This window comes from Carassius gibelio, chromosome A7 (genome assembly GCF_023724105.1).
Source record: "Carassius gibelio isolate Cgi1373 ecotype wild population from Czech Republic chromosome A7, carGib1.2-hapl.c, whole genome shotgun sequence".
Taxonomy (NCBI): domain Eukaryota; kingdom Metazoa; phylum Chordata; class Actinopteri; order Cypriniformes; family Cyprinidae; genus Carassius; species Carassius gibelio.
Genome location: NC_068377.1, coordinates 17,116,836 through 17,140,586, shown reverse-complemented (window position 1 = coordinate 17,140,586; position 23,751 = coordinate 17,116,836). Strand labels below are relative to the sequence as shown.

At 37.2% G+C, this 23,751-nt stretch overlaps 5 protein-coding genes and 1 long non-coding RNA gene across 7 annotated transcripts; 3 read left to right on the top strand and 3 right to left on the bottom strand.

The window, feature by feature from the left end:
* Positions 1–1,345: 1,345 nt before the first annotated feature.
* LOC128016687 (protein C19orf12 homolog) lies at positions 1,346–3,526 on the bottom strand. Its single transcript, XM_052601380.1, has 3 exons — positions 3,367–3,526; positions 2,837–3,106; positions 1,346–2,787 (listed from the first exon to the last, which is right to left on the bottom strand). The coding sequence occupies exons 1-2, from the start codon at positions 3,524–3,526 to the stop codon at positions 2,838–2,840; spliced, it is 429 nt and encodes a 142-aa protein (XP_052457340.1). The 3' UTR covers positions 1,346–2,787; position 2,837.
* LOC128016692 (uncharacterized) lies at positions 3,450–5,359 on the top strand. 2 transcript variants are annotated; one of them, XR_008184252.1, is made up of 2 exons: positions 3,450–3,595; positions 4,423–5,359. It is a non-coding gene; the product is annotated as an uncharacterized LOC128016692 (long non-coding RNA). The 2 variants fall into 2 exon arrangements; XR_008184253.1 differs by having other exon boundaries at positions 4,125–5,359.
* A 358-nt stretch (positions 5,360–5,717) lies between these two features.
* LOC128016688 (protein C19orf12 homolog) lies at positions 5,718–7,086 on the bottom strand. The gene is made up of 3 exons (XM_052601381.1): positions 6,943–7,086; positions 6,589–6,766; positions 5,718–6,490 (listed from the first exon to the last, which is right to left on the bottom strand). Exons 2-3 carry the CDS (start codon positions 6,746–6,748, stop codon positions 6,225–6,227), a joined length of 426 nt encoding a protein of 141 aa, XP_052457341.1. The 5' UTR covers positions 6,749–6,766; positions 6,943–7,086; the 3' UTR covers positions 5,718–6,224.
* A 306-nt stretch (positions 7,087–7,392) lies between these two features.
* Positions 7,393–9,534, bottom strand: LOC128016689 (protein C19orf12 homolog). Its single transcript, XM_052601382.1, has 3 exons — positions 9,058–9,534; positions 8,484–8,661; positions 7,393–8,025 (listed from the first exon to the last, which is right to left on the bottom strand). Exons 2-3 carry the CDS (start codon positions 8,641–8,643, stop codon positions 7,760–7,762), a joined length of 426 nt encoding a protein of 141 aa, XP_052457342.1. The 5' UTR covers positions 8,644–8,661; positions 9,058–9,534; the 3' UTR covers positions 7,393–7,759.
* Positions 9,535–9,978: 444 nt separating this feature from the next.
* On the top strand, positions 9,979–13,729 carry LOC128016686 (tumor protein p53-inducible nuclear protein 1). Its single transcript, XM_052601379.1, has 4 exons — positions 9,979–10,134; positions 11,261–11,419; positions 12,100–12,235; positions 12,917–13,729. Exons 2-4 carry the CDS (start codon positions 11,290–11,292, stop codon positions 13,143–13,145), a joined length of 495 nt encoding a protein of 164 aa, XP_052457339.1. The 5' UTR covers positions 9,979–10,134; positions 11,261–11,289; the 3' UTR covers positions 13,146–13,729.
* A 3,107-nt stretch (positions 13,730–16,836) lies between these two features.
* On the top strand, positions 16,837–23,522 carry LOC128016682 (G1/S-specific cyclin-E1-like). The gene is made up of 12 exons (XM_052601374.1): positions 16,837–17,271; positions 17,748–17,801; positions 17,945–18,032; positions 18,128–18,190; positions 19,178–19,341; positions 19,663–19,798; positions 20,689–20,835; positions 20,991–21,086; positions 21,222–21,356; positions 22,142–22,253; positions 22,362–22,519; positions 22,787–23,522. The coding sequence occupies exons 2-12, from the start codon at positions 17,785–17,787 to the stop codon at positions 22,901–22,903; spliced, it is 1,233 nt and encodes a 410-aa protein (XP_052457334.1). The 5' UTR covers positions 16,837–17,271; positions 17,748–17,784; the 3' UTR covers positions 22,904–23,522.
* The last annotated feature ends 229 nt before the right edge of the window (positions 23,523–23,751 follow it).

Here is a 23,751-nt window from a genome sequence, read left to right as displayed (position 1 = left end):
TCAGTCAACTGCAGTGTCTTATGGAACATAAACTCCATCAGCTTGATTCTGGGAATTGGAGTGAAGTAAAGTTAATTCTAAAGTTGAAAGATTACTTGTCTCATGCTTAATGGAGTGGTGGTGAAAATCTGCATCTTACAAGCTTAATTTATTCGCATTACAGGCCGTAGGACAGGCATAACTTTAAATGCACAAATAATGTGACTAGAAATGCACAAGATATGAAAAAATGGTATTATGAGTTATTGTATTTAACACTGAAAAATAATTATGTTTTTATTGCCCATAAAGGCATAGTTATCAAATATATATAAATATATTTATATATAACATTGTTATTGTTTGCTCACCCTCATGTTGTCGCAAACCTGTTTGACTTTATTTCATCTGCAGAACAATACAGAAGCTATTTTGAGGAATGTTGGTAACCAAACTGTTTTGGTGAACACTGACTTAAATTGTATGGAAAACACACAAACACACACAGAGAGAGAGAGAGAGAGAGAGAGAGAGAGAGAGAGAGAAAGAGAGAATAAACAAGACATTTCTAGAAAAATATTTTATGTTCGGCAGAAGAAAGTTATTTGGGTTTGAAATGACATGAAAGTGGGTAAATCGTTGACAGATTTTTATTTTTTGGTGAAATATTTTTAGGGTCACCATTGAGTGCATATGTATCTGAAAAGTTTTTAAAGTCTTTTCATGTTTGCCGTCAGGAAACATGCAATGTTGTCCTATTCAGGGGAAAATAATAGCAAATGCATACACATCTTGAAATAAGGAAGCAGTTGTGTATTTCTTGACAAACAACTGACGTTATAAAACCTTGACAATCATCTGATAATTCTTCTTTTCACCGTGTGTTTGCACTTATATTTGTAGCGCACAGTGAATGTCTTCTGGTTTTTGTTCTCATGGTGTGCGTGAGTGTAGCTTATGACCTCAGACCGGCTGTTCTGAGAACAGTTTCCTGCTTTCTAAAAACCACAGAGTACACTGTATACAGAAAGAGTAAGACACTGTGGTTTAATGCCCAGCCGCTTCTCATTTTCAAAGAAATGTGACGAGAAAAATCTAGACAAAATGAAATCATCATCAGATTGATATTATCAATTTAGATTTATATTCGAATTTTCTAAACAAGAAAACATCCTCCATATCTTCCACACTCAACAAGCAATATTGCCAATATTGTTTTCTACAACATTATTAAGCTCAAATGATGATGTGATTCAATTTTGTGTGGCCCATCCAGTCCACACACCTCTTTATGTGAAAAGCATTTAGATTTGAAATAGTCCACATTAACCACTTGTAATCTCAATCTACATGACAAAACCTAACATTTCATCAGTGAGATTGAAGCTTTTATTCAGTAATGATGCATTCATATCGTTACATAAGACATTCATAATGTTACAACAGATTTCTGTTTCAAATAATCCCTCTTCTTTTGAGTTTTCTAATCATCATAGAATCCTGAAAAATGTATCATGTTTTCCATGTTTTCTTTCCATTTTCCAAAGAAATATTAAGCAGAACATCTGTTTCTTGAGCACCAAATCAGCACATTAGAATGATTTCTGAAGGATCATGTGTCAATAAAGACTGGAGTGATGACTGTGTGAATAAATACCATTTGAAATATATTAAAACTAATTTTTTATTTGTAATAACAATATTACTATGTTTTAATCAAATAAATGCAACACCGATGAGCATAAGATAATTAAAAAAAAATTAAAAACCATACCAACTCCAAAGTTTTGAACAGTAGTGCATATAGGGCGCCAGATAAACACGATTACAATAACGTGGTACATGTGTTAAGGGGTTATTCCTGCAATTATGAAATAACGCTGTGTCAATCATGTTAGAATTACAGATTCCACAGAAATTTGTGTAGTGTATGATGTCCATAGACTTTTTAGCTACGGATTATAAATCCATCTAGTCAGATGATATCAAACATGTTTGATATTTTTTGTGTAGTGTATGATGTCCATAGACTTTTTAGCTACGGATTATAAATCCATCTAGTCAGATGATATCAAACATGTTTGATATTTTGAGCCGGCTTTGTGATGATTTACAAAGTGGGTATACGTGTATAATGAAATTAAAAGTTGTGTAGTTTGTTGCAGCCTTAAAGAACAACAAAAATTCAAAGATGATTCTGATTCAGGTCAGCTAAATCCTATCCTATCCTAAGTTTTAAGAAAAAAAAAATTCAAATGAATATGAAAACAACACTTTTTTTTTTTTTACGGCTTAATATGCTTAACTAATTAATATGCTTTTTAAAATATGATTAATATGCTTAACTAATTATTATTAGATGTATTATTAACCAAAATTGATAAAATCATAATTTACTCACCCTCATGTTGTTCCAAACTTTTGTGTCAGTCTTACTTTTGTAGAACATACTTTTATATTATTGTAACTGTATATTATTTGGGCCATATAATGGAAAGTCAAATGACTGAATTTTCTTTTCTTTGTTTTTGTTTTAGGTAATATCCCTTTAACTGTACTGAAATGGCTCATGAGGTGGTCTTGATTTTACGTGTTTTAAAAAAAGATTATTGCTTATTTACTCGGATTTACTCACTTACTGATTACTTGAAAAGTATTTTAAGCATCTAAATATTAAAAAAATGTTGAGGTTTACAGTGAAACTCTGTGGCTCTGGTAAACTGGATTAAAATAGAAATATAGGAAAAGGAGTCGACCATAACACAAGGTATCTTTATGATAAAAAAAAAAAAAACGGAATTAAACAAGCTCTTCAGATAGTCAAACTTTGCTTAAACGTGGCTTTAGTGACTTTAACACTATTTTTGTTCATACTCCACTTTGGCTCCGAGCTCTTTTGTGGCAAAAGAGATTAAAGTAGTGAGTACTCGCATCTGTAGAGAGGAGTTACCCATCACCAGAAAAATGAGCTGAGCCAGATCAACCCAATCCAGTTTGCCCAGTACTGCCATGACCTCAGAGTACAGTTTCATCTTCTGTTGAGGAGGCATCTCCATTATGATCTGGTGAAGGGGACGGAATGTGCCACTGGTCATCCACCATCCCACGGCACCTCCCAAAGAACTACCTGCGGACCATAGCAGGAACTGGAGATCAAGCAGGAAAGAGAAACAAACTGCTAAAGATGCACTAGGGTCACTAAATAGGCTGTCTATTATTGTTAATCGATAAAATCATATGATAAAAAAAGTAAATACTAGCTTCAGAGAACACACCACCATACCATTGTTTATAGATGATATTATAGCGCCACTCTGTGGTTAAGAAGTGAAGTTGGTCAAAGTTTGTGGGTGACAACAAGAAATCAAAACACGCACGCATACGTACCAATAAATAAACCGGGTGGACCTCCGAGCAGCCCCCCAACAAAAGCCCCTCCAGCAGCAGCAGCAGCTCCTTTGGCTGAGTTCCGCACAGCCGCTTTAATCTGCCTGCTCTCGGAGAGCTTACAGCAGAGCGCCATCACGTCGTCTACTTGATGAATCATTGTATCGTGTTCAAACACTGCCTGAGGAGGGGAAACATGAAACAAACGAGCTGCTGACTGCTCCCAGATGTAAGATTTAACACCGCACACAATCGGAAACTCTTTGAACAAACTTAAAAACAAACTAAGCTAAACAAGTTATGAGACTAAGTTAGGTTACATAAAATATGTAAATATGTACAGCCTACGTCTGCCTTTGACAATATTTTGTTTTACATAGGCTACATTAGCGCTTTGATATAGCATAATTGTCAGACTTTAGCCTATCTCTGCTTTTGACAATATTTTGTTTTATATACTACATTAGCGCTTTGATATAGCATAATTGTCAGACTTTAGCCTATCTCTGCTTTTGACAATATTTTGTTTTATATACTACATTAGCGCTTTGATATAGCATAATTGTCAGACTTTAGCCTATCTCTGCTTTTGACAATATTTTGTTTTATATACTAAATTAGCGCTTTGATATAGCATAATTGTCAGACTTTAGCCTATCTCTGCTTTTGACAATATTTTGTTTTATATACTACATTAGCGCTTTGATATAGCATAATTGTCAGACTTTAGCCTACCTCTTTATTTTGTTGACTTTCAGTTTCTGCGAGTGACTCCCACTTCCGCTCCCTGTGCAGCTGGCCCTTTAACTGCTGCTATGCTTATAATATTTTGCATAATGTTTTTCATTTATTTCGGAGCATCACCTAAATGTAATGTAACTGTGCTGAGAAACTGTCAAACAACCTGTACGTAAAGTGTATATGCAGTACATTTTCCCAGTAGGCCCACCTGTTTGGACAAAACAGAAAATGCGTCCTGACAGAAATCACTGGCTTGCCCTTTCTAGTACTGGGTTGGACCCTCTTTAATTCTGCTTTAACTCTTTGTGGTATCAGTTCGACAAGGTGCTGGAGACATATGCATCAGAGATTTCTGTCCATAATGAGAAGATAGCATGTTCCTGCACATCCATGACGCAAATCTCCCATTCCTCCATCACCTCGGCTTGGGATCTAGTGACCATGGCATGGAGGCCATGATAGTGAACTCAGAATCATGTTGGACATGGACAGCTTTGTGACATGGCACATTATTTTTCAAATTGTAGCCTGGGTTTCCTGTTCAGCTGACAGGAGTGCCAATCGGTGTGGTATTCTGCAGCTTTACCCCATCTACTTCAAGTTTGAGCATTCAGAGATATTCTTCTGCATACCTGATCATACACAATATGTACTAATTAACAACTTAAATTCTGAAGCGATTAGGCTAACCACCGGGGTTCCTCAGGGCTCCGTATTTGGGCCCCTCTTATTTAGCCTTTATATCAATGACTTGCCTAATGCCTGGTCAGTGAGGGGTGCTACTGAATGGAATTTTATACCTGAGGAAGTAAGACAGCTCAACACTTACAGGGCCTTTACAAAAAAAAAAAATAATAATAATAAAAAAAATAAAAAAAAAATTGGCTCATTAACAATTATGTCTGCCAACATTAAAAGCCGAGCCTATTGAGCTGTATTATATATTTGATATACTATAGCCTTTTTGAAAATGTGTTTTTTGTGTGTATTATTATTGTAACGGGTACAGTGTACCTTAAGTTATTTTACAGTGTCATTTATATTGTAGTTATACTGTAGTCCATTTGCCATAGACTTGTAAATGTATTTTGTTGTTCGTATTTTAATACATTTTTTACATCTTGGCCAGGGGACTACAGATGAAAAATAGCCTTTTGGCTAATTCTGGCTTTTTTTAACCATGTTTGTTCATGTGTTTTATGAAATTGCACTGTCCCCTTTTAAATAAACCATTAAATCAAATCAAATCAAACCTTAATCATAAGTGGTTATTAGAGCTATTGTACCTTCATATCAGCTCGAACCAGTCTGGCCATTCTCCTGTGACAACAAGGCATTTTCACCCACAGAACACTCACATTTGATATTTTTCAGACCAAGAAAAAACATAACAGCATACACACACACACACACACACACACACACACTAACAAACACATACATACAAAGAAACAAACAAAAAATACATAACAGCGGCCTTGTATATGTATGAATGTGTATATATAGTTTGTTTTTCTTTATATTGGAACAATAATTTTTCTACTTTGGACTTTTGGCTTGGAATAAAAACACCTTTATACATCACCATTATGTATTTCTTTATTCATTCATGTCAACACGCAGTGATGCCTACATTATACATTTTGCATTGACCAATTAAAAGGATGATGAAAACATCTGCTTTGAATCATTTATGATCATGTCTATTTTTTCTGATATGTAAAATGTCTGGTCTAAACATGTAGGTCCAATATTTTTTACAAGTTCCACTTTATTACTTCTTAAGTCATAGTGTTTTATTGAAAAGTCAGATATATGACAGAAAGGCTGATTGTACAGGGGGCAACTTTCTGAGCAATGTTGCTATCAGCCGCCAACCAGGTGAGACACAGGTCCCACGACCAATCTAGAGTATCCAGAAACCATCTTCTTGTATAACCGATCTTCAATTGGAAAGTGCACAAAGAACAGTACTACCGGCAAATAGATCAAAAAGTTGCAGTGTATCGTTAGCCTTCTCATCAGCAAAATGCAAAATATAGTAGCAACTCGTCCATCTAGTTCTGTAAAAAATAAATTACCGAAACTAAACCAGTAATATTCACCCTCTCCAGCTGTCAGTCTTCATACTTCACTTCAGCTTTGAGTTGGTTTTTAGTAAAATTAAGTACAGCACCCAGCACCTGCTCATGTAGTGAGGCGTTCCCATTAACTTGAGCAATCAGCTGCACAACCTCAGTCCATTTCAGTGTACCCACTATGGCCATGACATCGGAGTACAGTTGCTCCTGCTGTTTAGGACTCATTTCCATGAGGATCTCAGGAAGAGGTTTGAACTGCCCGCTGGTCATCCATCCGCCCAGAGCACCCCCTACAGCAGCACCTGGAGTAATACAGATGAATACAACAATACTATAGCAACATCTTAAGAAGTCAACTAAACCGAAAGAAAACAAAATCACGGATTGAAGGAACACGTACCAACAGCTATCCCGGCAGGACCACCGAGCAGCCCTCCAAAAAAAGCAGTTCCTCCTGCAACGACGGCTCCTTTCGCGGAGTTTTTAAATGCTGCTTTAATCTTCTTATTTGCCGAGATTTCACAGCAGAGTTTCATTATATCATCTGTACGATTTGCCATTTTGATTTTTTACAATGCCTGGAGATAAAAAACGATAAACGATTGGTACACATAGAAAATAAAACGGGGGTTGGGGATCAGCCAACATTTCACCATTCATTTGGGGTTTCTGAGGTAGACTGCTACGTTTCATTAATGACGCGCTGTAGGCTAAATACCAAAAATAGACCTTAAACCAATTTCCCAGTTCTTACCTGATTGTTTTCGAACTTGAGCAGAGTTTTAGCAAGTTCAAGTTACTTTCGGTATCATTTTCATGAGCTTGATGTAGCATATTTGACGTGCACTTCCGTACTCAGATGCGTTCATAGGCGGCTTTAAAATAGTTGGACTGCATTTAGTCAGCAAAGATTTACGAGACATGTTTGATAAACTAGGAGAGGCCTATTTCGCCATTATAAAATAAAATTCACTTGACATGAATAGTAGCTACAAAAATGTAGCTGTGGATTTAAAAAAAAGAAACGGAACAAAATCATGCGACGTCATTTAACTTTTTTTTTTATACAAATGACATTCACTTCATTGATCAATAATATAAAAAAATATTAAATAAGCAATCTTTAAGTAAAAAAAATATATATATATATTGGTTTAAACTGCACCGCAAGAGGCTTTTACCTGAAAACCACCACAAAACAAGCAACAAATTAACCTGTTTTATTAGAATAACCTGTATTAAGCACAGAAATAGCAGAATGTCTTAATAAGGTTACAATGTTTTTGCTTAATAATAATAAGAAGATGATGATGAGTCTACACAGGAGCTGCAGAGAAACAGAAACACAAGTACAAAAACATTGCATTAGCAGTGCAAAAGGTTGTGGGTTCAATTCCCAGAACACACATACTAGTTAAAAAAAAAAAAAAAACAAAAAAAAAAAACCTGTATACCTGAATGCACTGTAAGTCGCTTTTGATAAAAATGTCTCATAAATGCATAAATGTAAATGTAAAAGCAACGGGATGCAGGATTGAGAACCACTGGTCGGTGACATCAACCCATAGGGGTCAGTTTCCAAACTGCACTTCAGCCTTGAGATCTTTTGTGGCGTAAGTGAGTATAGCAGCAAGCACTTGCTCTTGCAGAGTAGCACTGCCCATGACCAGAGCAATGAGGCCAGCCACGTCTGTCCAGTCTAGTGTGCCCAGTGCACCCATGACATCTGAGTACAGTTTCTCCTTATAGGTTGAAGGCAGCTCCTTGATGATCTCTGGAAGAGGCCTGAATTGGCCACTGGTCATCCAAGTTCCCAGAAGACCTCCCAAAGTACCACCTAGAGTAATATTAATACATTATTAGATGTGATTGAAGATGTGAAGAGTGATAAATTAGCTTTGTTTGTAAAGGTGAATAATTTTGTTATGCTTATTTCGTTAAAAGAATAGGCGCAAATTACAGTGTTGTGCTTTTTCAAACTTAAAAATAAAATATTAGGACTAAAGGTTTAAATAATAAAAAAACATGACTAAAATAATAAAAAAACAATCTTGTTAATGTTTGTTTATAGTATAGTAATAGCCCTACATATTTTAATTTAAGTTATAATGTTTAATAATATACATTTGTAATTTCTAGTAATATATCTTATTTGGTGTTGATGAATTAGTCTTACTGAAGACAAAAAAGGTTGAGAAACACTGCAGGCCATTTAGCATGATATCATAACACCACCCTGTGATGAAAGTAGATGAAAGTTCAAGTATTGCATGGAAAACAGAGGCAAGTTCTTACCAACAGCTATGCCGGCTGCGCCTCCAACCATTCCCCCAACAAAAGCACCTCCGCCAGCCGCTGCAGCTCCCTTTCCAGAGCTCTTCACAGCTGCTTTCATCTTCCTGCTGGCTGAGACCTCACAGCAAAGCTGCATAACATCATCCACTCGACTGCTCATTGTGATGTGAAGAGAAACCTGGAAATAAATGCTAATAGATTATTTGCCCTTTTACACGCAAATAAGTAGATCAGAAACGTACACTGATAAGCAAACACGGATGAAGTACTTTAATCAACCAGTTGCCTATTCACATGCAGCATCAATACACCAACTATTTTAAAATAATTTCATGATGTGCTAATTTTATTGCTCACAGTAATTCAGCCTTTATTTAGTTTTCCCTACATTATGCAAAATAAATAAGTAAAAAAAAATGTATAAAAAAATTAACATTATTTATTAAAAAATATGCTTTAAAAAACAATTAAAATACAAGCCATAGTTTTAAAACAAATAAAAAAACAGTATACTATCAGATAATTTTGTCATATTGGTATGATAAATATTAAAACTCATTTTTAAAAAGCTTACCTTTTCTTCTTTCAAGAGGAGCTAACAGTCGCCTGTTCCAGTCACTCTGGGTGAAATCACTGTGGGATTGCTCAAGTACTCTACATTTTGCACACTTCACAGTCTGTCCCCTAGCTTTAATTGACAATATTAATATGAAATACGAAAACGACAGAAAGCATCACTTACTCAGATCATTCATATTAGGTAGCCAGATTATATGCATCTCTTCAAGATTCTGTCATTCCAGCCTATTAAATGTAATTAGGAGATGTTTCTCTTTAATTGCTCATCTGTTATTTTGATAGATATAATCTGTTATTATCATAGATAATATGATAGAAATAAAGAACTGGCATTGTCTCAGGTTATTCAGAATACTACCCCACATTAAGTTTGTGTGGTGCACGTCACAACACCATCCTTCAAGATGATAGAAAGAAAGAAAGAAAGAAAAAGATAAATTAAGAAAGAAAGAAAGAAAGAAAGAAAGAAAGAAAGAAAGGGAAATATTTAGGCTATACAGAGGCAACAAAAAACTGGTTTTAGTCTATACTTTAACTGATTTTTGTAATTTGAACAGTATTTTACTGTAATATGTACAGTAAGATACTGTAAAGTATTCTTAAATGTTCTCAATAGCCTTTTAAAAGTGCAATTCTGATGTAATTTGATAGAACCCTTTGAAAGGGGTTTGTCTTGAACGTTTCTTTATCTAGTTGTACTAACTGTCTTCGTTATCTATATCAGAAGTTGTTTTTTTAGGAGTGTCCAACAGATAGGGTTGGAGTGTCAGGTTCATCAAAATGCAAGTATACTTATCCGTCGTGTCTTATTTGTCAGTTTGTCAACAAATGAACCATATGGAGCGCCTTAAACAACAGCATCTGCATGTGCGAATACAACCGAATACCACTGACGCACCGCCTCCTGGGCGGAGCCTGTCGACGTCAGGTTGAGTACAGTCAAGAACAGGGAGGAGGAGCCTCGCGTACATAAACAAGTCCAGACTGTACATCGACGGGAGCGGCTGCGACACAATAAAGACAATAGAGGCATTTTAGGCTGGAAAAAAAAGCAAAGCTGACAGCTTACAAGGTGGGCAAAACTTAAACGTAGTTTCACCGCATCTTTCTGAAATGTCAAATTTCTTTACAATTTAAAGTAGGCGTAACCTATATGTGTTGTTTTCTCGAAAACACTGCGCCGATCTTAGTTCAATCAAGCTGATTGTTTTGTAATTAAACACTCAAATGTGTTTAGACACCTTTTATTAATTTATGAATATGCTCCATTCAAACTTTTTGAAGGACAAGATCGACAAAAGCAGCTACTCTTATTTTGTTGTTCATTAATGTCATTAGTTTCTTCGATAATCCGCCTATTTCATTATTGTCGAGATTATATGCTAGAAAGGCTATTTCAGTAGCAATGTTACATTCAGACCTTGACTGTAAACATGATTAACAGCTGATCACTCCTTCCTGTCCCACTTACTGACGTATAGTGGAGATCATTTTAGACTAGGCTATTAATTATAAACACAACAGTGTTTAGTTTCTTATTGATTACAAAAACGACCGTAAAGAAAAGTAAATGAACCAGTTGATAAAGTCAAGCGGATGTCTTCATCACCAATATTTCAAATAAACTTAAATGGTAAAAGGGTCTTACAAAGTGCATATTTGTTCAACGTTACCCTGGTTTAAGTCACAGGATGTGATGTGTACGAATAAGTTAGCTTTGTAAGGAAAATGCTATTCTTTAAAAAAGTAGCAAAGTTTAGCAGAGTAGGATGAGATGCCTACACATATATGATCCTGTAGAGGATTATGGATGATCATTCTGATTCACATATGATTTTAGTCTAAAATCAAGCTAAATTTAGAAAGAGATTCCAGACAATGTTAAAAATAAGCCGTCTGTGGAAGGGAACAGCATGTCCAGGTCAACCAGCTGATGTGTGCCAAGTGCATCAGTTGTACCAGGCCAGCAGAAAATGACCTTACATTTAATATTTCGTTAAGCTGTCTACAGTGTCTGATGTGACACCTGAAACATTTTGCACGTTGCTTTCCATCAACAACTTTAGCAACAGAAAGAAACACTTGCATGCAAAATTTGCTCATTTCAAAAGGGAAAATATTGCCTTGGTGGTCGAGTCCACTAGAGGGCAACATAACTCTTTACTGATTTTTTTTTTTTTTTTTTTCTTTTTATACAGATAACAGTCTGACAAAGCCATAACAGAAAATGATCAGTAGAATACTTGCACAGCTGCTGGGAAGCGAAGAGAAAGACAGTGATAATGCAGAAGAAACTGATAACTGTGCGAACCTCCTCGAGTTTGATGAAGGAGAATGGGTTGTTATAAAGATACATGGTAAGTTATTTTGGTTATATTGCTCAAATGTGACCGATTTTTACACTAAAATAATCCTTAGGTTTATTGATGTAAATAATAATCAACTCTTATCAGGCTTAAAGTGTGAGTGTCATTACCTTCATTTCTAGCTTCTGTGTATGTTATAGTTGAAATATAAAGGAAACCAGGGCAGTTCACTAGACATATGAAGGCCAATTTATACAATGAAAAAAACATCTAAGTAACTGTGATGTACACTAGTGACATACTGTAATACAGTACATAAATGGGTAACATTTCAAAATGTGACAAAAGCGTGCTGGTGAAAATAAATAAATAACTTGTGCTGAGTAGGTAAAAACAACCCTCACTATCTTGTCTGAATGTATCTGATGTGGTTTCATTGCATTCACTTATCTAACACTTGTTTATCTCTATAGTCTAAAACTTAAAACAGTTATCATCCTTGGCAAACACCTGTTTGACAACTACCCCTGGTATCCATTATATTGTAGCTTAATCATTGGGCCTATATATAAAAAAAGGGAAATAAATTGTCCCATGAATTCAAGCGTCAACGTTGCTCTGACATCCCTTATTGGAACTGGACCTGAATTTGTGTTCCCCTATGGATTTCTCTCATTACCATCGACCTAAGTAATGTTTTTAAACTCAAGTAATATATGCTTCCTGTGCAGAGAATCTGTCACTTGGTTCCGCAGACACAAACAGTCTTGAGAACCTGTTGATCGAGCACCCCAGCATGTCTGTATACCAGATGAATCCTGATCAGGAAGAGCTCGGCTCAGATGAAGAAACAGAGGACAAGCCTAGGTACATTTAAGGACAACAAGACCACTATCATTTGCAATGCTCATCTCTAATGAGCTAATATTTATTAATTAAACGACTTAAAATGACGTTATATGTTTCATATACACTATATACTATTCAAATATTTGGGGTCAGTAAGATTTGTTTTATATACCGTATTTTTGAAAGAAGTTTCATGCTCACCAAGGTTGTACTTGGTTAAAAATATAGTAAAACAGTCATTTTATTAGATATTACAATAAAATAAAAATTAAAAAAACTTCTCTATTTTAAAAATATATTTTAAAATGTAATTCATTCCTGTGTTGGCAAAGCTGAATTTTCAGCAGCCATTGCTCCAGTCTTCAGTGTCCTTCAAAAATCATGCTAATATGCTGATTTGGAAAAGATTATTATTAATGTTGAAAACAGGTTTGCTTAATATAGGCAGTTGTGCTTAATATTTTTGTGGAAATTGTGACTTTCATTATTATTATTATTATTAATAGAAGGGCTAAAAGATCTGCACTTATTGAAATATTTGTCTTCACATTCACTTTTAATTTAATTCATCCTTACCCCAACTTTTGAATGGCAGTTAAAATAATATGAAATAATTAAGTCTATTGATGTCACACTTATATGTATCCTATATTTCCATGTTTTAACTGTTGACTTGTGATTCGTCAACTATCCCTTTAGGCCTGTGCCAATCAGACGTCACGTTTCTTGGCGGTTAGCTGCATGGGGCAGCCCTTTACCCTGCAGCACCATTCTGCTCTCAGTGCAGCGTGCCAGAGCCTATAATGAGCACAGAAAACTGACCCGTGGTGCCCTCAACAGACAAAACCTCACAAGAACACGCTACTCACCTTCAGAGCGCAGCTATGGCTACTACAAACAGCCCACTCAGCGTCTGCACAACTATTGAGAAAAATCATTTGCATCTGAAACCACTGAACAACCAGCCTTGTGATGAATTAATAGTCGCTTTTAGGGGGTTTGTTTGCAAATCATGCCATGAAACCATTCCCCTTTGAGACCAGTATGTATTACGAAAAACCATTTTATTAAATGCAGTGTGGTATTTTATTAAGGAGAAAGTTTTACTGATAGTCTGACACTGAAATAAGTACGAAAAGCATGTGTTTAAAAAGCATTATTAGTTTAGGATTTTAACGTTTTTAAACCGTGTAATGATGTTTGTATGCATCTATTTTAGCTTAGCTGTGACCGGTGCATGAATATTAACTGAAAGAAAAAAAAAAACATTCAGTTTTGAAGCCTACAATAACTTGAAGACTGTACTGTACAAGGCAATGCATTTTTTTTACACCAAATATTAAGGTGACTTAATGTTACTCACATGACAAAGCGTTGTGCTGTGATTTACTGCCTACAAATGTTTTGACTTTGTATGTTTAAATGCCTTTTTGGTTTTGCTTTATTTTTTATCTTCAAGAATATCTTTGATAAAACCTTTTAAAAGTGAAAAAAATAAATATTTTATGTTCACATTGCTCATATTTCTTTTTTTTTTTTTTTACAATTTGAATAACAACAGTTACTCCTGAAGTTCATGCATCTTCCCCTGAAAAAGGGTCAGAAAAATATGAGTATGAGAACCTCTCTCTGCTACATGCATGCATAAAAATACAAAAACATGTTGTTCCTTCATTGTAATGAGGATTCTGGCAGACTGTGGCTCATCCTCCATCTGACAGCTTCCCCAGTCCAATGGATCAGAACTAAGGGAGGCAATAGGCACAAGTCCAAAGGCGGCAGCAGGGCAGTGGCAGACTAGGCTGGGCCTGGTTTTCATGCCTATGTTTACAGCCTTCCATGATCACCAGCCATCTGGAAGTGGGATTTAAAATAGCTGGCAGGGCTGATGTTAGCCCATATCATAGAGACATCATTTCTGCCCAAAGGACACCACTGTTTTTAAGGACTTAAACACATAGCTGTTGGGCTCCATTATAAATGGATTAACCCCTAAATTAACAGATTAATCTCTGAATGGGACTGAACACTGAGAGTGTGTCACAAAAGTGCTTTAGTGTTAAAGCTGTAGAGCTTTGCTCACCAGTGATGCATTTATATATTAATACAGCAAAAGCAGTAATATTGTACAATTATGAACAATTCAAAATAATTGTTTAATATTTTTATGTACAGTTGTGGCCAAACGTCTTGGCAGTGACATACATTTTGTGTTAAGCTGTTGTGTTGTTTATTCTAATTGTTTCTAGATTATTATGTAGCGTGATCAGATTGATTTTAAATAATTGCTAAAAGCTTTATTGCCCCCCCCCCCCCCCCCATTTACTTTAAAAAAAAAGGAAGTAGATTTACAGTCTTTTGATCCTGACACAAAATGACCAGCTAACATTAATTGGCTAATAATATCAGCAGTACGTGTGGAAGTGTGAATGAGTACTAGTCAGGTAGAATCACTATCATATGAAACATATTGTGAGAGCAGACTGATTGCTATAAAGGGATGGAAGAATCTCTTTTTGTTGTTCTTGTTAGCAATGTTATCTCCAAAGAAACACATGCACCGTAGCTTTGCATCAAAACGGCCTCACATGCAAGGAAATTGCTAAGAATAATATTGCACCTGAAAAAAACATTTACTGGATCATCAAGAACTTCAAGGGGAGAGGTTCGACTTCAAGAAAAAGTCTTCAGGACGTCCCAGAGTGTCCAGCAAGCTCCAGAACCGTCTCCTCCTGAGGAATCAGCAGAATCGTGTCAACACCAGTCCAGCGCTTGCTCAGGAAAGGCAGCAGGTTGGTGTGAGTGCATCTGCAAACACAAAGAGGCCAAGACTTTTGGACAATGGCCTGGTGTCAAGAAGGGCAGCAAAGAATCTTCTTCTCTCCAAGAAAAACCTCAAGGACAGACTGAAATTCTGCAGGAAGTACAAGGATTGGAAAGCAGAAGACTGGAGCAAAGTTATTTTCTTTATTTTTTATTTATCTGGAAAATCTATTTTTCAGAGAAGAAAAGGTGAACACTACATGAGTCCTGTGTTGTGCCAACAGTGGAGCATCCTGAGACATCCATGTGTGGGGTTGTTTTTTATCCAAGGGACTGGGCTCTTATAATTCTGCCCAAAAACATGGCCAGGAATTTGGTAATGATCCGTGCATTTTCCAGCATGATTGAGCACCATGTCATAAAGCAAGAGTGATAAGAACTGTCTCGAAGATCATTAAATTGAAATTTTGAATCCATGGCCAGGCAACTCCCCAGATCTCAATCCCATAGAGAACCTGTGGTCAGTCCTCAAAAGGTGAGTGGACAAGCAGAAGCCCACAAAGTGTGATCAACTCCGAGAAATAATTAAGGAGAGAATGGATCGCCATCAGTCAGGATTTGGTCAGCTAATATCCAGTGTGCCAGAGCGAATTGCAGAGATTATGAAGAACAAGGATGAACACTGTAAATATTGACTCATTATAATTTTGCCAATAAAAGCCTTTAAAACTTGAAGAAAAAACAGAAGTCATGATATTTAGACCTGGCAACACCTATGACCCCATTGACGTAGATTTCAGTTTTATAAAATCATTGGATAAACAGATTTATTCAGTAAATAAAAAAAAATCAGTTGAGGCAATTATCAAGAGTCAAGATTTTTAATGATTTTGAAAGGGTCATTCATGCTTTTATCTTGACCAGTCTTGTCTTGACTATTGTAATAGCCTCTATGTAAGTATCAATCAGGCCTCCCTCAAACAATTTACTTCTCTTCATTGGATTCCTGTTCGTTTTAGAATTGATTTTAAGGTTTTAGTTTTAGTTTATAAGTCATTAAATGGGCTGACACCAAGTTACCTTTCTGATTTAATGCAGCCACATGATCCATCAAGAGCACTTAGTTCAGCTGACCATTTACTCTTGGTTGTACCTCGAACAACACTGAAAAGCAGGGGTGACCGGGCTTTTGCTGTCGCATGTCCAAAACTTCGGAATAGGTTGCCCCTGTATGTTAGGCCATCCCAAACACTTGCTGTTTCTAAATCCAGTCTTAAAACGTATTTTATACTCTGGAATTTAACTGCTGTTCTATGAATTTTGTTAGTGTTAATATCTGTTTTTTGTTGTTGTTGTTTTTTGCTGTGTGTAAAAAAAAAAGTAGTTTTTTGTTTTGTTTTAAGTTCTCTATACATAAACGGTTTGATTTGATTTTAAAGCTTATGATATGCGTATCATTGTTTTTCAGTATAGCCTACCATAGGAACATGGAAAAATAATCTACAAATACAGAAGCAGCAAACTTTGCAAAACACAAAATTTATGTCACTTACACGCTAGTGAAAACTTTTGACCATGACTGTAGTATATAATGCATTTATAAGGGGGCGCCAGTCAATAAAGTGACACTGGTTTGCCTGCGAAACCCAATAGCAGCAACTGGACCAAAAAAAAAAACGCGCTACAAGACCATGACATCTCAAACGGTCAACCCAGCACAGCCACAACATCGCATTTCATACATCACTAACATAATAGCGTGATAAAAACCAACTTTTTAACCCAAACACTCGGATTGTTTACTTCTTGAGCCTGCTAGCCATGTGCTCGACGTACTTCCGCTACCGCAATACCGCCTCCCGCGTGACGTCACCAAACACACGCCTCATTTTGCCGGCAAAATGTTCATGTTTTCTAAACTTTGTTTTATTGACATTCAATATTTGAACTATAACGTCGGGATTTCACTCGCTCGCTTTGTGCTGGTGACAGTCCCCCAGCGGTACCGACCACAGTGCTTCTCTACCGTTACAGCAGAGCGGGGATTTTAAATGACCCGCGTTCACGGCCCCTTTTAACGACTGCTGGCGGGTTATAAGACAAGGCGTAAAGATACTGGCGCCAGCTCAGAGCGAGCGGACTGCGGAACACAGCACAGCTTAGCCATATGTCGCCTGCTTACGGAGTCTTGGAGCAGTTTTACTAAATTATGCCTTGTGTAACACCATCCTAACTCTTGCTTTCGAGGACATCCGTGGACAGAAGGCATTTTCGGAGAGCATCACAATAAGGTACGTGCATTGCACAATCGCGGGGATAATATTGAATCGGTAAAAGTAGCATTAAACTTGTAAGATCCATTAAAAGGGTTCGGGGAAGCAAATTTGGGAATATCGGTTTGCAGAGACTTTGATTTCTTACTCTAAGCTGTTGAGAGAGCGTGTTCTGTGAAATGAGGAATAATGATTGGCTCGGCCATTTTCTGACTCCCCTGGGTAGGGCAAAGCAAACGTGTAGTTTTGATAAAAACGTAAGAAATATGGGCATGCATTGGGGTTGCTTTGAAAATATAGACTGTGAAGTGCATATACCTGTGGTTTGGACGCGATCGGTGGCGTTTTTCGTGTAGTTTTGACCTCTTGAACATTGTGCCCAGCTCTACTTCCCCGCGCCCAAAGCGCTTTGTGAAGACTTACATGAGGAAGGGGGGTTGGGATTAAACGCCACAAATCGGACATTTTTATAAAGTAACACTTTTATATTTTAGGCTCTCGACACACAAGAAGGTCACACGCGAGGATATCATGCCAAGCAAGAAAGTGTAAGTTCGGTTTCTTGTCTTTTTAAGGCGGTTTTGACCATCGGTGTGCATGGAAAAGTTGCAGCTGCGAGTTAGCCCAGTTAGTCATTTGTACAGCGTTTCGGGCCAATGTGGAAATGTAACCATATCACTTTTCGATGCAGGCTACGAACAGAGCAGTTTAACACTACAGATGAAGCTCCTAAAACTATGTCAGTGCGTCCCAGGAAGAGAAAAGCAGACGTGGCTATTGTAAGGAAACGTGTTTTTCTTTCTTTTCTTCTTATACTACACTCCGATGAGAGAGAGAGAGCAAGTCTCTGACTGTTTTGGTTTTGAATCCACAGCATTTACAAGATCCAGATGAAGAGATCAGTGAGATGACAAGAAAGAAACCATGTGCATCCCAGGTATGGATGAGTCATGACTGGGTGTCCTTGGGCCTAACAAGGCATGGCATATCAGTGGCCTTAAACTCATTCCCACTTTTATCTTAGTCTCAAATGTAGATCTCAAAGAGATTAGTAATGACACTTATGGTCTAAAATGTACTTAAATCATTCAACTTTATTTGTGGTAAATGTATACATGCATGTTGTACCTAATATTAAGGCCATGACAATGTTTCAAATGTTTTTTTTTTTTTTGTTTAGTTTTTTTTGTGAGGAGCACTGAAGAGTTGAAGTTTTTGCTTAAAGGAATTAAATAGATTAAAGAGCATTTAAAGAAGAAATGAACAGTAAAATAATGTTTTTTTTTTATTGTAGTTTTTTTTTTAAAAAGTAAGCTAGATAAATATAAAAATGTAAAAGATGTGCACTCGTTTACTGTTATTAGTGATGAGTTACATGAATCGCATAATGATTCAACGTATATTTAAAAAAAAAACATGACATTTGAACTTGACTAGTTTGCGTCAATGGGATAAAAAAAAAAAAACTTTCTATTGTTAAACTGATAAATGTTTTAGCTACTTGCATCTTAAGTCTTTCACTGTTAAACTGAAGTGTCACACTGAAATTCATGTTTGATTTCTGTAAACTATGTCTACTTACAGAAACCAGTTTAAAAATGTAACCAGTTTAAAATGTAACTTTTTAAAACATTTTGTCAACAGAGCCGCGTCAAGTTTATCAAATGTCTATGTTGGTTACAGCCCTGTATAATAGTTGTCTTTGTTGCCTATGCCACCTTTGTATTGTGAGTGATTAGGGATGATGTCGTGGCTTGAGGTTGCATAGTAAGGCATTTTATGTCATGGAAGGTCCTTTTTAAAAAGCCTTTGAAGCCTGTCCTGGTTGCAGAGGGTAAGCTGTTGTATTTGTTTATATCCTTTAGAGCACTAACCTTTTTTTTCGTTTTGTTTTGTTCTTCTATCATCTTGTCCTCCTGCTCAGGCCTGCTGGAATCCCGACACAGGTTACACAAGCCCATGCAGGCGGATCCCCACACCTGATGAAGTTGAGGAACCGGTTGCTGTTGGAAGTGTGGGATTCGCACAGTATGCATCAGAAAACATTTTCGTCACTCCCACACGCTCTACCCCTCTGCCGGCCCTCTGGTGAGCGATTTCTGGATTATCAGACTTCTAGCTACCTTAGATTGCCACGTCTAAAGATTTGCCAGTGGAATATCTTTTCTGTCAAGACAAGGATCTGTGATGCAGTTTTGATGACTCTCGTCTGATATGCATGGGCTTACGTTCAAAAGTTAACTTTCTAGAGAATTGTCAACATATCAGAGCACTGATCTTCAGCCCAACACATTTGGAATTGGAGTTGATTTAGACACAGATTTAGACACCTATTAGATTTTGTTGGTTTTTGATCCATCATGTCAATGTGTGACTCAGTTGTGCTTTCAACTTTGTAATTTCTCACAGCTGGGCAAGCAGAGATGACGTGTGGAACAACCTGCTTCGAAAAGACAAACTCTACCTGCGAGATACACATGTTATGGAGAGACATCCACATCTTCAACCCAAAATGAGAGCGATTCTGCTGGATTGGCTAATAGAGGTTTGTAATCGTCGTTGAACCGTTCACACGTCTTTATCTGATCTCATTGAGAGGGGTTGGGACTAAACCTCAGATTGTTTACAACACCTGAGAACTTGGGTAACAGCCTTTTTTATATTTAAAACTAACTACAAGTACAACCCAAAGGAAACTTCAGCATGCATGATCAACACATGTGGACACGAACATTTCGTTATTGTCCATTGGGTGCGGTCCAGAAAATGACTAAAAATCTTTTGTGTGTAAAGTTGTGTATATCTTGGCATGGCTGTCTCCGTTTGTAGTAGTTTGTTGGTTTTCAGTGTCATCCCTTCATCTTCAGAAATTCAAGTCTGTGCTATTTGAAACGTGTACTGTGCCGATAGTGAAATCTGTCACAATGGGGGTTTAATGGTAGATGTATTCATACTGAAATCCTGTCGGATGGCTTGCCCTCCTATCAGAAGGGTCTTGCATTTGAGGCCCGTTTTCCTCAACGCATGATTTGCTTCATACCATGATGTCCTTATTGTTAAATGTTAGAAATCCACATAAATATTTCCTTCATGCATCAAGGCTGGTCCCGACAACAAGCAAGGCCCTGCTAAGATTCCCAAACTTCATTGAACAAAAGCGTCATAATGCACAATGATTCTGACTAAAATGTCTTTTGGTAAAACGTTGCATTCAAACGTTGAAGCACTTCAAATATCTTCTGTCATTTACATAATCAAAAACGGCAGTACAAGGAATGTGCCAGGTTTTTTTTCTTTGGTAACGTTACGTCATTGTACGCATATCCTAGCATAGACAAAAATGTTGACATTTTCTGGAAATGGATGGTTTTCTTTTTATGAGGACGGACATGTTGTATGGTGATTTGACACTCATTGACATCTCCTTTTTTTCAGGTTTGTGAGGTGTACAAGTTACACAGAGAGACGTTTTATTTGGGTCAAGATTACTTTGATCGTTTCATGGCCACCCAAGAGAATGTCCTCAAAACAACACTACAGCTTATAGGCATTTCCTGTCTCTTCATCGCTGCCAAAATGGAGGTAAGTTCACGATGCCCTTTTATTTCAACCTGAACTTTTGAGAGAGCTTGTAATATTTATTTAGTGTTATTTTGCATTTTAAGAAAAGTGCAGCTTTTGTCCGAATGTTGTGAACTTAACATGCAAGTGTTTTATTTTTATTTTACTTTTCAAAGGAAATCTATCCTCCTAAAGTGCATCAGTTTGCTTATGTTACTGATGGGGCCTGCACAGAGGATGACATTCTAAGCATGGAAATTATCATCATGAAGGTATGTCATCTTCATATCATCATTTGATAAGGGGAAGTCGTGGCCTAATGTTTAGAGAGTCAGACTCGCAATCGAAGGGTTGTGAGTTCGAGTCTCGGGCTGGAGTACTCCTTTACACCTTTTGTTGTGCTTTAGGAGTTGAATTGGAGTTTGAGTCCTTTAACCCCAGTGGCTTGGCTCAACATCTACATGCAGATGGCCTACCTGAAGGAGACCGCTCAAGTTCTTGTGGCCCAGTACCCACAGGCTACATTTGTGCAGATTGCAGAAGTAAGACGGCACAATTAATCATGTTATATTCTCAATATGGTGTGTGACTATATTTACTGCAAAAGGCTGTGATTCATTTAAAGTTATATTCTGCACATGGTGCGTTCCTCATTCAATTTGAAGGCCAGAAACCGTTCTGGTTTCCAATACACGCATATTCCTGTTTTACACGAGGATACTGCTTTTTGCTTTTTCAAATACTCCCAGTATATGAAAGCATCATACAAAGCCAGTCTCTGGAGCGGTGCTAAAAATGTGCTTTTAAGGCTTAATTAGAAACAAAAGTAATTTACTCATTCCAAATCTGCATTACTGACTGACTTATATGGAACATGAAAGATGTTTTGAGAAATGTATGGGTGTCCATACAATGGATATCACAGACTTGGGTGACTTGATTCTTACAGTGTTGAAATCACATGAGGGTGAGGAAACGTTGATACAATTCTCGTTTTTTTTGGGGGGGCTAACTGTCGTTTTAACTACAGATCTTTAAAAAAAGAAATTTTTTAAATCCGGACATGTTTCAGTACAATTTACTGTTACTTTATCAGAGGTGGAATGAGGAACCTATTAAAAACTTGTGAAGTACACACTGAAATTCCAAGGTCTTTTGTTAGTGTTTCTTCAAAAGTTAAACAAATTGGGAATATACAGCAAAAATGTTACCATGTTTGTAATAAAAAAAAAAAAAAAACTAAGTATTTAGACTTATTTAACTACCCAATAAAAGAATAAGATCCTTCTCTTATGGTTTACTCACTGTGGCTTTGACTTTTGTTTAGCTCTTGGATCTGTGCATACTGGATGCAAGAAGTCTGGAGTTCTCTTACAGCCTTCTTGCAGCTTCCGCACTCTTCCACTTCTCTTCTCTAGAGCTAGTGATGAAAGTTTCAGGTAGGATTTGAACAACTCTTCAGTGAATTTCTTCTCCACGGCTCTATATATTTGAGCATGTATATCACACATTGGCCTTTAGTGATTGGAAGCGACCTTTGGTTTCAGGGCTGAAGTGGTGTGACTTGGAGGAGTGTGTGAGATGGATGGTCCCTTTCGCCATGTCAATCCGTGAAGCCGGCAGCTCGTCTCTCAAGACATTCAAAGGAATCGCAGCAGATGATCTGCACAACATCCAGACCCACGTGCCTTACATGGAATGGCTGGTGGGTTTACTTGGCTTTGAACCTGGCCACGACTACTTTGTCTAGTTTGTCTTAAATTGGGTTTTAATCTCAGGCCAGTCCACTTCAATCTAAATATTATGCCTATATAATTTGTGTGTATACACGTACAAACGAAAATTGGGCTTAAACGGTAGCGGCTGTCTTGTTCTCAGTACAGGATTTTGCATAAATTTGCCCCGGCCACAACATTTGTTTCTTTCACTTCCTCTAGCCTAAAGTTTTCTTGTTTCTTTTCTTATTTTTCAGGGAAGGGTGAACTCCTACCAGCCAGTGGACATTGAGAGCAGTCAGACGTCTCCAGTTCCCTCTGGAGTGCTCACACCACCGCCAAGCAGTGAGAAGCCCGAGAGCGAAGTCTCCTGACTTCATGAAGTGTGGAATAGGACACAGCCCTGACAGATGAGTTTAAATGGAAAATCAACAAATCAATGGCATTACAGGACCAATCCAACCATCAGCATATGACTCGAACGACCAAAAAATGTCTCATGCTTCTTATTGTAATTTTTTTGTTTCTCACGAGAAGAAAGACATGAAATACTTTTTTAATGGTCCAAAGGTTTGGTGTTTTTATTTTTTTAGTTAATATAGACTACCTGCCAAAATCTCAGAGCTGTTACTGGCTCTGGTTGCTGCTAAAAGAGGGTGGGACTGGAGCAGATGGAAAGATGACCACAGAGATCCCCACACAAATATGGGCATGGGTTTCTGGGGCTCAGGTTGCCATTTGGACCAGTAATATCCTGACAGGTTGTCCTGGGGATTCGAGTCTCCGCTGCCAGAAAGGACCAGAGAAATCACCAGCTTCAGAAGCTAGGACTCAGATTTTATATTTAAGATTTTCCACTGGTCGCTTCCTGTGTGTTTGTAACCAAATTTGACCATTCGCTTTTTAAAGGTTTGTTTTTAAACAAGATGCTGCTACGTTTCTCTATATCATATGTCTAAATAAAGCCACTGTCTCAGACAGTTTTTAAGTATACTATGCTGAGTGGTTTCCTGATGTGTATGAATTACAAATAATTGTCAAGTTTTACTTCTGTGTTATAATATAAATAAGGGGGCTGTCGTGGCCTTGTAACCCAAAGGTTGCAGGCTCGAGTCTCAGGTCCGGCAGGAATTGTTGTGGGGTGAGTGAATAACCAGTGCTCTCTTCTACCTCAATACCATGACTGAGGTGAGACCCTTGAGCAAGGCAATGAACCCCCAAC